The 14,115-nt window shown below is 38.8% G+C and overlaps 2 protein-coding genes across 3 annotated transcripts in view; both read right to left on the bottom strand.

Annotated features, from left to right (window-relative positions):
* The window catches only part of ANTXR1 (ANTXR cell adhesion molecule 1), a 116,910-nt gene extending 113,460 nt beyond the window's left edge, over positions 1-3,450 (bottom strand). The window contains exons 1-2 of one of the 2 annotated variants that reach the window (XM_068920693.1): positions 3,395-3,450; positions 243-314 (exon numbers count right to left, since the gene is read on the bottom strand). In XM_068920693.1, coding sequence (XP_068776794.1) covers positions 243-314; positions 3,395-3,414 — 92 coding nt within the window. In that variant the 5' untranslated portion in view covers positions 3,415-3,450. The remainder of the gene's footprint in view (positions 1-242; positions 315-3,394) is intronic. The other variant, XM_068920695.1, reaches the window with a different exon arrangement.
* A 4,638-nt stretch (positions 3,451-8,088) lies between these two features.
* Positions 8,089-13,833, bottom strand: GKN1 (gastrokine 1). Its single transcript, XM_068920696.1, has 6 exons — positions 13,754-13,833; positions 13,068-13,121; positions 12,093-12,230; positions 11,762-11,872; positions 9,534-9,675; positions 8,089-8,354 (listed from the first exon to the last, which is right to left on the bottom strand). The coding sequence occupies exons 1-6, from the start codon at positions 13,763-13,765 to the stop codon at positions 8,260-8,262; spliced, it is 552 nt and encodes a 183-aa protein (XP_068776797.1). The 5' UTR covers positions 13,766-13,833; the 3' UTR covers positions 8,089-8,259.
* Positions 13,834-14,115: the final 282 nt, after the last annotated feature.

The raw sequence follows: 14,115 nt of genomic DNA, 5'->3' as shown, positions 1-14,115 counted from the left end.
GCATGCAGTAAAGAGTTAATCAAAGTCCAATCCTTGGTGTGTGAATAGAATTTGCATATTGTTAATGATGGGGAAAGTGCTAAATAGCATCTGCAGATCTTGTTTTAACACCTACCATCCTGTATGTATCTAGAGGACCTTTTCTAAAAATCACAGCTGGGAAGAAGTTGGTTCTGTCAGTTTGTGGTCACAGCACTGCTGCTGATAGATGACAGTATCATACGGGTTTTATGAGCGCTCACTTGTTTTGGGGGTTTCTCGGCAGCTGGAGAGGTGGGCAGGTTTTGGGTCGCTTTGGCTCACAAATGTCTGACCTGTAAGGTAGATAATGGTCTCCATCAGGATCTCATAATCACATTCTGCAGTTTTCAGGGCACTTTAGAAAGATACAGCTGTCTGCATGGATAGATGAGATCTAATGAGCTGCCAACGTTGATTATTACTATTGTCACAAACATATCAGCACTCTACAGGAACTACTTCCCTCTATGTTCAGCATAGGTGTGTCCTTAAATTCATTGGCCATATATGCAGGTGGTGTAAGTGAGCATAGCTCTTTGAACATCAAGAGAGCTATATTGTTTTACCTCCCTTGAGGATAATGGACTGTTCTGTGTAATGACTGGTGCCCCCTTTACATTTAAATTGCATTTCCAGTAAAATACAATTCAAGGCTGACCCCCAGTGGCCAAAAGGTTTTTTCTTCTCTGGGTTGCTCTAATTTTTCAATGGGACCAATAACTCCTTTATCTTTTGCTTTTACCTGACTTTGCCTTTCTTTGATTTTGTTTGCCTCCGCTGTAATGTGTAAGGAAGTGTTGCAATATTTTCCTTGTGATCACAGTTTTTCCATTGGCTTTTTAACAAGGGCTACTAGTTCATGGCATGTATATGTAACTTCTTCCTGGAGAAGACTATTAGGCCGAGCAAAGAAAAGGAAAATACGTGCCTTGTGAGGTATTAAAATCAAATAAAACATTAGAAAATACGATGTAGGGAATAATTCTGCCATAATCTAAGATGATCACGTGGTGTTCCTGTCCAAGTCTTGTTTTTATTTCTAGCCAAACCTAGCTAGGAGCAGGGGGAAGAGTCGAGAGCGTTGTAGTCCCCTTTCATTAATGCTGCACAGTATAAGCTTATATAATAAGGCTATGCAGCTCCGGACTCCCTTCCCTTCCCTCAGCAGTGTTGCATGTATATTCCTCCTGTTTGCCTTTATTTCAACCGTTTCCAAGCAATTTGCCAGCACTAGGGCATCCTTGCAATGCTTCTGCAAGTGATTTTTATATTCATGTTATAGCCAGACAAGATTCAGGACAGTCTACACAAATGGGCTTCTATAATTATGGGTGTCTCTTCTTGTATAATACAATTTAAACAAAAAAGATCAGCTCCCACTGATCCCACATCTGGACCAAACGGTGAGAAAGGCATTAGGGGATCCTGGTTTTTGGCACTTCTGAATTTCGGGTGGTTGAAACTGACCTCCCTTCTCAAAATCAAAGCACTCGGTTAAAAGTGTCTTCAAAAATTTGAAGCTCAAACTTTGAGAATGCTCTAATGAGCGAGTCCAAACCACAACACAAGTATCCTGATGCTCAGTCCCCTGTGACTCATAAGAACGCAAACTGAATATTCTCCTTATGAGTCTGCTCAGTGTGATCGGGCATTTAGCATGGCAGTAATTAACCCCTTGGAGAGATTTTTCCTGTAATGTGTTTCCATGGGAACAGGTTTGATGACACAAAAATGACAGTGAAGATTTGGCAGAATCGGGCAAGGAGAGGAGGAAGGAAAAAAGGGAGGTGGGGGTGGAAGGATAGTTTAATAATGTATGATAACCTGGCTAGCAGATTTTACTTAAGCAAAATTCCTTCGGCTCTGACTTACAGAAATTAGACTTCAAAAGAATTGAAGCTGAAAGAACAGAGTTATCTGGAGGAAGGAATGCTGACAAGATCAGTGAGATATTCCCTCTGAAATTCTGCAACACTTTGCTCCTCTTGTTTAGAAGAGGGAAATGCCAACCTAGGGTTAGTACCTCAGTTTTACAAGTGATCATGAAGATGGTATTAGACTGACCCAGCAATCACAAGCCTTTTCTCATCCATGTTGGAGTAAAAAATATAGGGGAGCTACTTCTGGATTGACTGTCCACTTGTTTTCAAGCCTAAGGATTTACTTTGAATTAGAGCTTTCAAAGGAATGAAGCTCACTTCTAAGCTGCTGGAACCATGCATTTTTCTTGTGGAAGCTGGAGCAAGGTATGTGTAAAGCAGCTAAAATGCCTTTCTGGACACTCGTGGTGCCATAGTCAAAAATTGCACTGGAAGAGCATGTTTCGGAATAATGTTAATTATGATTATGTTCACAATATGATTTATATTTACTCTCTGGTAGACAGTCTCCCATCATTTCCCTTACTGCTAAGTTGGATAACCTAGAAACACAAATCTATCATCAGACATGTGCTGTGTCAAACCATAGGAATGTCTTTCTTGAACCATAGTTTCTATGTCTGAACAAAGGATAATACTCAAAGGAGAGCTCAAACTAATAGTGCAGCATTAGGAAGAACTGATCTGAATCAGCATCCACCTCTCAAGAAAGCCCACTGAGAACAACCTTACTTTCATAGTCCCCTGTCAGACATAATTACTGCTTGGACCCATCTAAGGTTAGCTCTAATCCAACAGTTGCTAGACCCTGGTTTTTGTGGGCATTTAACAGTCTATTAAAACTGGTTGTGAATAAAAAGACAAATTGTTGGTAATAGGCTTGTCTCCTATTTCCATATGAAGCCAGATTTCCTATTCAGGGTCTTAACAGGCCTTTGCAGAAATTCCGTACACAGGGATGGTCACAAGAAAACAGAAGGAAAGCTGCCCAGACAATTCATACCATGACAGTCTCTTCCTACCTGCTTATAGAGTGAAACCAGCTCCATTAGATTTGTGTTAGACTGTCAAATTCATTTAATTAATGTCAATGTCAGCAGAAAATGAAAGGAAGGAAAGCTCACTGCTGTTGTTTCTAATGAGCTAAGTTATATACTAACCAAAGCACTGGGATAGTTAACTTGAGTTTATTCATGGTAATGCAGCAATTTGCATTTTAAACAAAAGGCAAAAACCTGTTTGCCCTTGAGTGCTATTCTGCCTGTATGTTGAGCAATAGCAGAAGAGAAGCAAGCTTAATGGAAAACACTTGCCATCCTGACACCATGAGACTGTTAAGCTAATATAAAATCACTGCACATATTAGCAGAGAATAACTGAGACCCATGTTTATAAGGCTTGAATTAATAAGAATGCCATCTCAAACAATATGGGGAAAATGGATACCTGGAAGGAAAAAAAAAATTAACCATGACATATGATCTTCTACTTACCTCACTTGCAAAAGCTGCATTCACAAAAATACCAAGGAAGATGAGAGGCAGAACCTGTAATGTAGAATGGAAAGGATTAAAAGCAACTTCTATGCACCCTGGAGATCTTTTAGCTGCCAAATGCAACTAAGTTTGAAGGGCCACAAGCATGTCCTCAGTTCTCCTACTTTTCCATAAACATAGCTCTACAAAGCATGATCCTTATCCTTTGCTTCTAAGGACACCTACAGTAAAAGTGCTTTCAGAAAGCTCATTCTAATTAGCTAAAATGAAAACTGACACAGTTGCCCTCTCAAGTCCCACATATCCTAAGCAAATCCTATACCAGCTCACATTATTGCTTTACTCCGCTTATAGTTTAAAATGAGTAAAGGCTTTAGAAACTTGCATAATACTGAATTAAAATAGCGTCCAACAGGACAGAGTTAACACCGGGGGGAGGGGGAAGGTGGTGGAGGGGGACAAAAAATAAACTGACATCAGCAGTTGTTACAGAACTTGTGCCTGGAAGTTTAATACTGATTGTGGTTAGAGAAGGTAATGTTTGGCAGTCCCTCACAAGTGAAGAATAATTTACTACGATAGCTTATGCAGGATGACAGAAATGTCACAAAACATGATCAACAATGGGATTCTTTCTGCTTCCTGCAAGCCAGGGAAAGCTAGACACATAGCAGTCTTTTTTTGTCTTTGAGAAATTTCCCAGTAACATGTTATTTGTTTACCATAGTGTCATAGTGTCCGCTTAGCCTGGGTGCTTTGGGTTTTTTGTTTTTTTTTTTTTTTAGTGTTTCAGGTTTTTCAGCACAGATATTGTAGGGTCTGGGTTTCAGCAATGCTGAACCCATGGTGGTAAGTGTATGAAAAGGTGTTTATGTGCTTAACAAAATGAAAATAAACATCCTACGATGTACAGAAGAGAACTGATTAGAGAGTAGATGCACTCCTTTGGAAGTGTAGGATTTTCTTTTTAATCATACTGTTCATACCTCAGGTTGGGATTTCGGATAAGGAAGGTCCCTGAACTTTTTCTACTTTAAAAAAAAAAAAAAACAGACCTCTTCTTTTTCTGACTTTGTTTTTGCACATCTTGCCCTTTCTTCTCCACTAGATTTGATGGAAGCAAGGGGTTGTGTCAGTGCCTCACAGAACTGGAGCTAAAGGTACTACAGTAAGAACCATTTGACAGAAATCTGAGGTTGTTAAAATACTTAGAAATGTCTCTATTTTGTCTCTAAGCAAGATTCACTGCTGAACACACAAAATCTTCAAGAAGATGGATTTGTAAGTCTTGAAATGACCTTATATACTTTTTGTGGGCAGATACAGCTTTAAACTAAAGCACCCACATAAAATATTTAACTTTCTCATTAGGAACACATGCGAAATAGTAGAGCAAAGAAAAAAAAAATTAATGTATTTATCTGTGAGGCAAGGCATTGTATTGTCACTGACCCTGTTCCTCCTCAAAGACTTTTTTTTTTTTTTTTTTTTTTTTACAAGACATTACTGACATGCACTCCAAATCGGAGTTTGGGCTGAAGCAGTAAGTGGAAAAAAGTTCACTTTTCAATTCGTGTTGCCTTTTTGGGTCTGGCCCTCTCCTAATCCTGTTTACAAATCTCTGAGTATTGTCTAATGCTTTTGTTACTGCATATACCAATAACTGTGGCCGCCTTCTTAAATCTCAAATTCTTACATGTCACAGCCTGTGAGAGAGCTCTACAGACATGTGCCATGAACTGTTCTCTGCCCCTAAATGTCATTTCCAGGACTACGGAGGGTGGTCTAGGCTGGAAGATTTGCAGTGATGCTGTCCCTATGGTAACTGTTCTCCACAATTGTCATCCCAGCACCATGAAGCAAAAGTGTACATATGCTCTGGGGGTGTGGTGGTAGGCATAGACTCTGGGGCAGGATGACAAGACACAACAGCTCTATTTGAGAAAAAGCAATACAGCTCTTATTGATGCATCAGGCTTATGTGAGCCCTCTTTAGAAGCCTTGTATTGCAGCTTCGCATTTAGCATCGTGGAAGTATTTTTGTTGCTGCTGAGAAGTGGTCCTTTGGTTTATTAGGTGACTGAAGTTTCCTTTTCTTTCATTCATGCACACTTGGCATTTAAACATACACTGTACTACCAAAAAGTTTTTTTCCAGTCCCTTCTGGAAAGGGACTTAAATAGAGAAATACCAGTAAGAAGGCAAAGTAGGGCATGACAACAGCTTAAAGAATGTCTTAGAATAATGTATAGTGATTCTAAAATTAGGTGAAAATCCCCTCCTGCACTTTGATTCTTGCCTCTTTCTGTTGCGTTTAGCTGAGTAAACTGAGTAAAATGAGAACTGATGGTGTGGCAAGAAATTAAAAAGAAGAAAAACAAAACACAAAAACTCCAGTGAAATGGCAGAAAAGGAGATGAGCAGTAGCAGAAACTTGTTTTTGTTTTTTAAACAAATTCTGCCTCTCCTGCTAGGGTTGATGTGTGCTAATCCAGATAATGTAGATGCTTTTGCCTTTAGTTTGGGTGCTTTCACCTGAGATGTGCTTAAGCGACCTTCATCTCATTTTAACCTGCTAAAGAATTAAGCCCGTTGGGATCAGTAAGAAGGCAGTGGAAATTGAGGCACGTTCTCTGGCTGCTATTCTTCTTCTGGAGTTCACAGATTCATATGCATAACCCAGGACATCCTCCCGTTCTTGTCTGAAGAGAGGAAATATTCAGCCTTGATTTTTTTTAAAGTCTCTAGCAATGGGGAATTCTTGGAATTCTTCTTGGTAAAGATTTAGTGTTTAATGGCCCTACTGTTTAAAAATTGCACTTCATCTCTAATCTAACTTTCTCTAGCTTCACGTTCTACTTCTTACTCTTGGAAGCCTTGTTTCTTCTCTGTGATAGTGGCTTGACCACATATAGTAAATCTGGCTTCGGGTCCATTGCAGGATCAGAAAAAACTGTAGTTAGGTGACAGTCCAGTATAAATGCACTCTTCTAGTTCACATTTGTTCAACCCCCCTCCCCCTCAAAAAAACAAACCAAAACAAAAACACTTTGATAGGGTAACTTCTTAACAGCAGGCTTCATGCTGGGTCGAAGTATATAAAGTACAGTTTTGTCTTCCTAAAACTGACATAAACCTCACATAAATTCTTTATCATATGCCCTGGTTAAGACACCAGAAACTGTTAGTGTATTCCTAAGCTTGATTCATTTCAAGTTTTTACTTCTGGGGAATCTGAAATACAGAGATCTGGGATTAACCATCAGGAAAGCGTAAAGACTATTTCTTTCTCCATGTCCCTGGTAGCATAAATGGAATAAATCTTTCATGTCCCTTTACAGGCACCATTGCGGCATTAAGGAAGGAAAACTAAGTCCATGTTCTTATGTCTTCAAGACTGACTTGGAGGAAGTTGGGAAGAGAGAGCCGGGAATCTTGCACTATCCTCTGTGGATCAAGAATTGGTGGTGTTTTGTATATGCATCTTTGAGACAAAGCTTAATCTGCCGAGAGTTGAATTTGGTACCTTTAGCCAGCTTTCACTTCGCATTGAGAAAAATGGAGGACCTTCTTTATTTTTGGAATCCCATAAATAACCCTATACATCCTAAAAGTAATTAGAATTCTCTTTCTCGAACAGAACAGAACAAAGACAAACTCCTTGCGTATTTCTTCTCCGTCTACTTTTCATTCCACGATAATCAAGATTTTTCATGTAAGGCATCTTTGCCTTATTTAAAGCAAGGCCTTAATTCTGTATGTCATTTTTGTAATGTACATATGCTGATAGTCACTCATCTCCAAAAAGAGCAAATGTCCCTTCCTCCATGTAATTGTTAATTACCTCGGTATTTTGTGATACCAAACTAAAATTGAAGGTCTCTAGAACTGTGTCCTGCGTTAAGAGTAACTTTTTAAAGGAGCATCTCAAGAGTTCAAAAGGGTAGAGGAGTGCAACCAGGCGTTTTGATAGCCTAAGGGTTTGGGTGGGAAGAGGGGACTGGAAACTCCCCTGTGCACATCAATGGCACGGCTATGGCCACTTCAGTTTTCATTAGTAATTATTTCTCTTCTCTGTCTATTTTCAAGCAGTTGTCCGCAGTTCTTTGTAACTATAACGCAGGCTGTTCCGCTCTGTATACACAGTTCTGTACTACTGCTGAAGATTAATACGTATTCTAATAATCAACAAAGAAAAATAATTCCTCTATATTCTGTGTGTGTCTGTCTGTCTCCCTAAAATTCAGTAGAGATGAATCGTGGGCTCCATCAGGCTAGCTGTGGTGCTTCAGGTTTAGCTTTTCATAACAGGCTTGCTTTCTTGATGAGCCTACAAAAAGTATTCAAATGTCGTATTTTGTATGTTCTTAAGGGATTCTCTTCTGTTTGTATCTGGGGGCGGGGGGAAGGGTGATCTACGCTTGCTCTCCTACCTGACTTCTTGGGAGTGATGTACACGGAGTGGGACCACCTTTTCAAAAGACTTGGCTCTGTAGCGAGGCAAGGAAAAAGCAGCTACAGCCTCCTTAAACTAATTTGCTACAGCTTTCCCCCCGCCGCCGGAAGGTTTCCCATACGTATGCCAACCAGGCCCAATCTTGATCTGCTTCTGATGCCACATCCTGATCCAGAATGGGTCTCAGACACAGATGATAATGGATGTAGTAATGAGAAACTAGACAGAGTTGACATCCATGCTAAATGTGTTTAATTGAAAGACACTGTCACCAACTGATCTGCTTCACGATCTGAATCATGAAGACTGAAACACTTGCAAGATGTAATACCAGGGGACAACAGCAACAGGGATGGCTTTGTGCAGTTAGTAGGTGTCCTTGATAGGTTCAAGAAAGGTAAAATTTTCAGGAGCTCCCAGTGTTGTCACAGTAACGAATGCCAAGAACAAAAAGGATATTAAGTTGAAAACATGATCCTTGATTGTACCAAAATTGGGATCCTTAAAAAAGAGAAAAGGAAGAAAAAAAAAACCATATAGCATCAGGTTAATACCTAAGACCGTTGTAAGAACTCTGTACGTTCACTGGCAGCCTTTAATACATGAGACACTGCACTCGTGGGTTTTTTTGTTTTGTTTTTTAATCAAAGCAGTTGAGCAATTTCAGTTTTCAAAGCAATCACTGAAGGAAAATGAGCACCAAGTAGGTGGAAATACTGCTATGGCAGAATGGTAACATGCTATGTAGGCTCTGCAGGGCATATCTCTAATGAGAGAGTTTGCAGTCACTCAGTTTGCAATTCCTTTATATGTATTTCAAAATAATGTATCTTTTCCCCTAAGACAGTTATAACGCAAGTGATCAAACCCTGACTATGGCACCTGCTGCAAGCTAGTTGGTTTATGCTTGTCTTCATAGCAATAGCTGGCATTCTACAACAGTGTATTTTTATTACTCTAGTCAAGGAGCGTTTCTTATAATTGCTATTAAAGAAATAGTCTAAATGAATGAGTAAAAGATACTTTTGTAGTCACCAAACACAACTGGATCTTTGACTCAAAAATGGATGATCACAAAGATGTTCTATTCAACATTCTTTACATTTGCCAGTACTAGTGGGCATATACTATTAGTATATTATAGTGCATTATACTGTTATGCTATTGTTGTTAATATGCCCCATCAAGCTTTGACATTATTAAAGAACCCTATATTGTTTAGGTCATGAAACTAAACCTGCAAGGTGTGAAGCAACTTGGCTTAATATTGTAAAACATGAATGCGTTTATTTGATTTGGCTTTCAGCACAGCCATTTGATGGTAGGATCGCTCAGCAAGCTATCAGCAGTGTGTAAACTGAAGGACAGCAGTTCTTGAGACACTGCTACTTCTGTACCTTGGCATTACAGGTAAGTTCAATCGGCAAAATTCTGGGCCAAAAATTAAGCCACCTTATAATTTAGTAAAAGGATAAGTAAGAGCTCAGATCAGGCTAATTTAACGAGATTGTGACTCAACATTGTTCTGATCCAGATCTGCACAGATACTGAAGCCTTTCTGCAGTTCTGGAAGTTCTTGGTTTGTGTCTGTCTCTAGTTGGAACAGCAGCATTCATGTATTGTTCCCTAAGGAAAAAAACTCTGCTCAGTTACACAAATAATTCATTTGATTGCACTCACCACGAACTTCATGCGCTATATAAGTCGGGAGCCCTTTGCACAGAGCAAAGATGTCTTCTCCATAAGACTTGAGGTCACGGACTCTTTTTTTTGAGACGACGTATACGAGATCTTTTGATGGATGTCTTTGACCTTTCGCCCTCTAAACAACATCAAATAACATCATTCAATAAGATCAGTGTCTTGATTCATTTAATGATATACGTATTCCTATCTCTGGAATGGTGACTCAGTGCTTTCTTTTTTTTTTTTTCTTTTTTTTTTTTTTTTACTAAAACAGTATTTTGTGCAGTCTTTCAATCTGCTGTGTGAATGTGGGACCATCAGCAAGCATAGAAGACAATTCCTAGGTCAGGTCTTTCTAAGGGAGACAAGATGAAAAGAAGCAAAAGAGAACAACTGGAACAGCTGAACAGGAAAAGACAAGCGCGGCCAATATGTTAACATAGACCTCCTGCAAAAGTATTTCCTTAGTCACTCCTACCCTAGAGGTACTTGGGTTATAACTTGAAGTGTAGAGGGAGAAGAAATCTATTCATTCAGTTTTCTAAAACTGGAACCAAGAGGACAGTAGCAGCACTTGGCAGATGTATTCAGATTAAAATTATTTGCTAGCAGTGCTCAAGACCTCTTGGAGAACTCTGCTGAGTGTTTTAATGGGGAAGGTTCTCTGAACTCCTCCAGAGCACTTTGTTTCAAATTAATTTCAGACATATTTTCCTACCTGAATGCTTTGTACTCTGGATAGTAAAGTTCCTAATCACCCATATTTTTTCTTATGAACTAGGCTTCCTGTTGGTTTGCATCGCTCATTATTCAGCTATAACCACAGGGATCCTACTCTGGATCACACTGCTGATGTAGGGGAAAGGCTGTGTTGAATCTGAAGAGATATCCTCTTATGCCATAAAGGAAAACAGAGGTCCAAACAGTAATATCCAGAAAGTAACCTTCTAAAATTGGAAATGAGGGTTGAGATCCATCAAAATGAACCATTTTTGGTTCTTACTACCCAAAAATAAATAATACCTTTAAGGTTTTCTAATATACTTTTCTAAAGCAATCTGCAGAATCTGAACTTCCTCAGAGAAAATGTAGAGTTTTGTAAGGGGGAAAAAATGCACCTACTCTTTTTCTATTGAAAAACCATCCCCCTGGTAAACGCCTGAACCAGATTACTGTTCAGCATCAGTATTGCAAGTAGTGCTGAACTTCACTGGTGTTTCCTTCAATAGGAAACAAAGGAAGAAAAAAATCTTGCCACGTGTGAAAATGTAGTCCTCTCAAGAAAGAGAAAGCACGCTGGTAAGGAATAGCTAGATGAACTCCAGGGTGAAGACACACTTAGCAGGGAGGACTGAGATTGACATATACTTTCAATATTATGGTGGAATTTTATCAAAGGGTTCCTGAAAGCCCACTCAAACGCACTTCCTTCTTGCTGGTAAGCAGGAAGCTGAGATAAGCTTCAGAGGGCAACAGAGATGCACCTTAGTGAAAGCAGGCCTGGAGCTACAGATAAAGATGAATCCGTACTTATATAACTCTCCCCTTTTCTTTCCCCACCATGCCCTCTTGGCCTTTAAAGCCAGGATTTTAGAAAGGCTCAGCTCTCAGGCTCTTCAGGAGGAGTGTCTGAGTCCACAAAAGGGTGCTGAACGCTGAGGTATTTTTTAAAATGTTTGCCCTAATCATGTGGGCTGAACTCACGGTAATATGGTGTAGTTCTCTTGAAAAAGTTATGCAAAGGCTTGAAATTTTATCTAAACACTTCTTTTCTCGTTACTGGATTTTTTTGCTCTTCTCCCAATAGAGTTGCCTACAAAAATACTTTTTAGCCTGCAAAGAATGTGAGATTATGAAGAGTACTCTGCCAAAAATCTAACATTTTTAAACATAAACAGCAATATTAAAAATAAATAGTCAATCTATATCACAGCATAAAAATGCATTTTCTAGGTGATACATAATGTAGACAAACATTAAAAATTTCCATTGCAAGTATCTGAAACAGGATATTTTAATTTGTCAAAGTTTACAAATTACATTAATGTAAATGGTCATTGAAATGATACAAATTTATAACAAATGGTTTAATCTTAATGGCTTTTATATTAGCTGTTGGTTTAAAAACTTTTGAAAATAGCATTCTCTCTGATGATCCCATGCTTACAGTTTACGTTTGCTTTATTGTTCAGGTTTACAAGTAACTCCCCTTTTTATCTTACCTTTTTTTTTTCAGTCATCTTGGAAATAGCAACAATATCAGGCATCACATTCTTGTTCATTTTAGAAATGAAGCAAACCTTCTGTGCAAATATTCTGGTTGCCATATAGCCCTGTAAAATAAATTTATTAAGATCTAGGATTTCAGTTCTTCATTAATTGACATCAGAATGAAGTCTGTATTAAAAATCAAAGTAATAAAGACTGATAAAGTTTTTTACCCCTGAACTTGGACCTAAAATTTAAAGAATAAGAAACAGTCTATTTCAATTAGTTGTATACGAACTAGTTGCCTTGGAAATTTTCTGAAAAAGCATGTTCTTCACCACTCACCGTATTGTAGTTCCAGATAATGTTCCATGAGTCACGGCCATCGTTCATGTCAATACATGCCGTGCTCTTTTCTTTGTTGATTGACAGAGTTTGGTGGGAGTTTTCACCAGTGCTTATTTGCTTATTTCTATCCACATTCTGAATTTAGAAAACAAAATTAACATTTTAGACTTTCAGGCTATAGTTAATCTCCTCAGTGCTTATAGGAAATCATCTGCACCGCCCTGCGAGAGGTTAGAAGGGCTATCACACCAATCCCTGAGATCTACGTGGCCCAAATCAGAACCGTGCAGCGATTTTTGACCTAGGCCGAGCGGAGTGAACAAAGGTACCAGAAGCAGAAAGGTCAGCACAGTGCTCCATGGGGCTGATTAGACATAGATCATTTACAGCCAGACACACAAATACCCTTAATGCCACCTTTCCTATTAAAATAGCCACAGGTCTAAATCCACAGAGCAGTGAATGAGAACAAATTGGATGAAGACTCAGTCAGGATTTTTCTAATTGTTGTAAATTAACAGGTTGCCTAAAAAGGCACTCAAATTTATGTTCTAAGTCAACCAGATATTTCCTTTACTTGGCAAAAATAGAATCCTCTAAGACTGATGTGGAAAAACATTCAAACTGTTTTGGAGACAGGTTCAGTCCCATAAGATTTTACGTGGTTCCATAATGCTTTTTTTTATTTTTTTTTTTTAACTATAACACAACAAACACTGGCCCACCAGGAGCTCCTTTAGTGACAACAACAACATTGTCAAAATGACAGAACAGTAAGGCCATGCCACTCTGGAGTAGCTGTAACAATTCTTTCAATAGAGTCACTGAATAATTTCTGAAGCTTACAATTGCCATTTTATGGTTTTACCTTTTATATACAAGAGAAATTGCCCTCCACAGCAGTGGGCAAAATTCAAGAAGCAGGAAAGACAGAAACAGAGCAGTGATGTATACCTTGGTCACCATACTTACCTTACCAGCAAGAGAAGGAGTCAACGAGAGTCCAAAAAGTACAGTAATCACAATCTGAAACGAACATTTAAAGCGTATAAGTATAAATGCAGGCCTGGCTGACAAATCTGGTCGTTAAGAATCCTTTCTAATGACTTTTTCCTAGTCTGATCCTGAAGTGTACTCCTTGGATTTCCTCCCCCCCGCCCCTATTTTTTTTCCTTTCACACTGGAATTGCAAAGGTCACCTAAATTGAGTTTTCCTTACTTTACCCTAGAACAATCCAACCTAGATTTGTATGAGTAGTTTACTTTCAAGAACTGAATCTGAAGACTCTACTGAGGGGACTTACACAGTCATATACTGAGATTTCATATGAGTGAGGAGAAAGAAATTTACTCCAGTTAAATATTACAAGTGGCTAGATCCATTACAGTGTTGCTCCAGTTTTGCAAAAGGACTGTTGACAACAATGGGCTTTAGATTAGGCTTCCTGTAGATTGGATAATATATAGCTAAATCTTTGCAAGAATCCTTACCTCTTGATCTGTTTAGGTTACTATGGTCTGAGCTGTACTCTGGAGGAATGAAGTCTGAGAAGAACTTTTTGCTATAAGTGGATACAGGCAAGCAGGCCTGTGGTATGCAGGCAATGGTTTTGCATCAGAGTTTTAGTTTATAAGAAGAAAATGGCATGTATACTCACAGTGGATTTCATGTTGACTGCAGAGCGGATGCAAGTGCAGCTGGAAAGAATGTTAACCTTCCACCTTATATATGCTAGTTCTCAAAATTAGGTGTGGAATGGTTAGATATTGCAATAAACTTATCTAGCGATTTGCACCCATGTCTGCATGTCAGTGAACATTATTTCCTGCTATAGCTATTACATAAATATGGGAGTTGTACTTTGTAAATTCTAACCTAACAAAGCCTGACAAATTTACCGGATAAGAATCTGTTTGCAGTGAGAAATTCAATATGTTTAATGATAACTTTCTGATATGTACTGGCTTTCTAATTACTTTTGAAAAATCCCATGGAACTTGGGCAATATCAGGATAACTG

The sequence above is a fragment of the Struthio camelus genome, chromosome 27 (genome assembly GCF_040807025.1).
Source record: "Struthio camelus isolate bStrCam1 chromosome 27, bStrCam1.hap1, whole genome shotgun sequence".
Lineage (NCBI taxonomy): Eukaryota > Metazoa > Chordata > Aves > Struthioniformes > Struthionidae > Struthio > Struthio camelus.
This window is presented reverse-complemented; position numbering and strand designations above follow the sequence as displayed.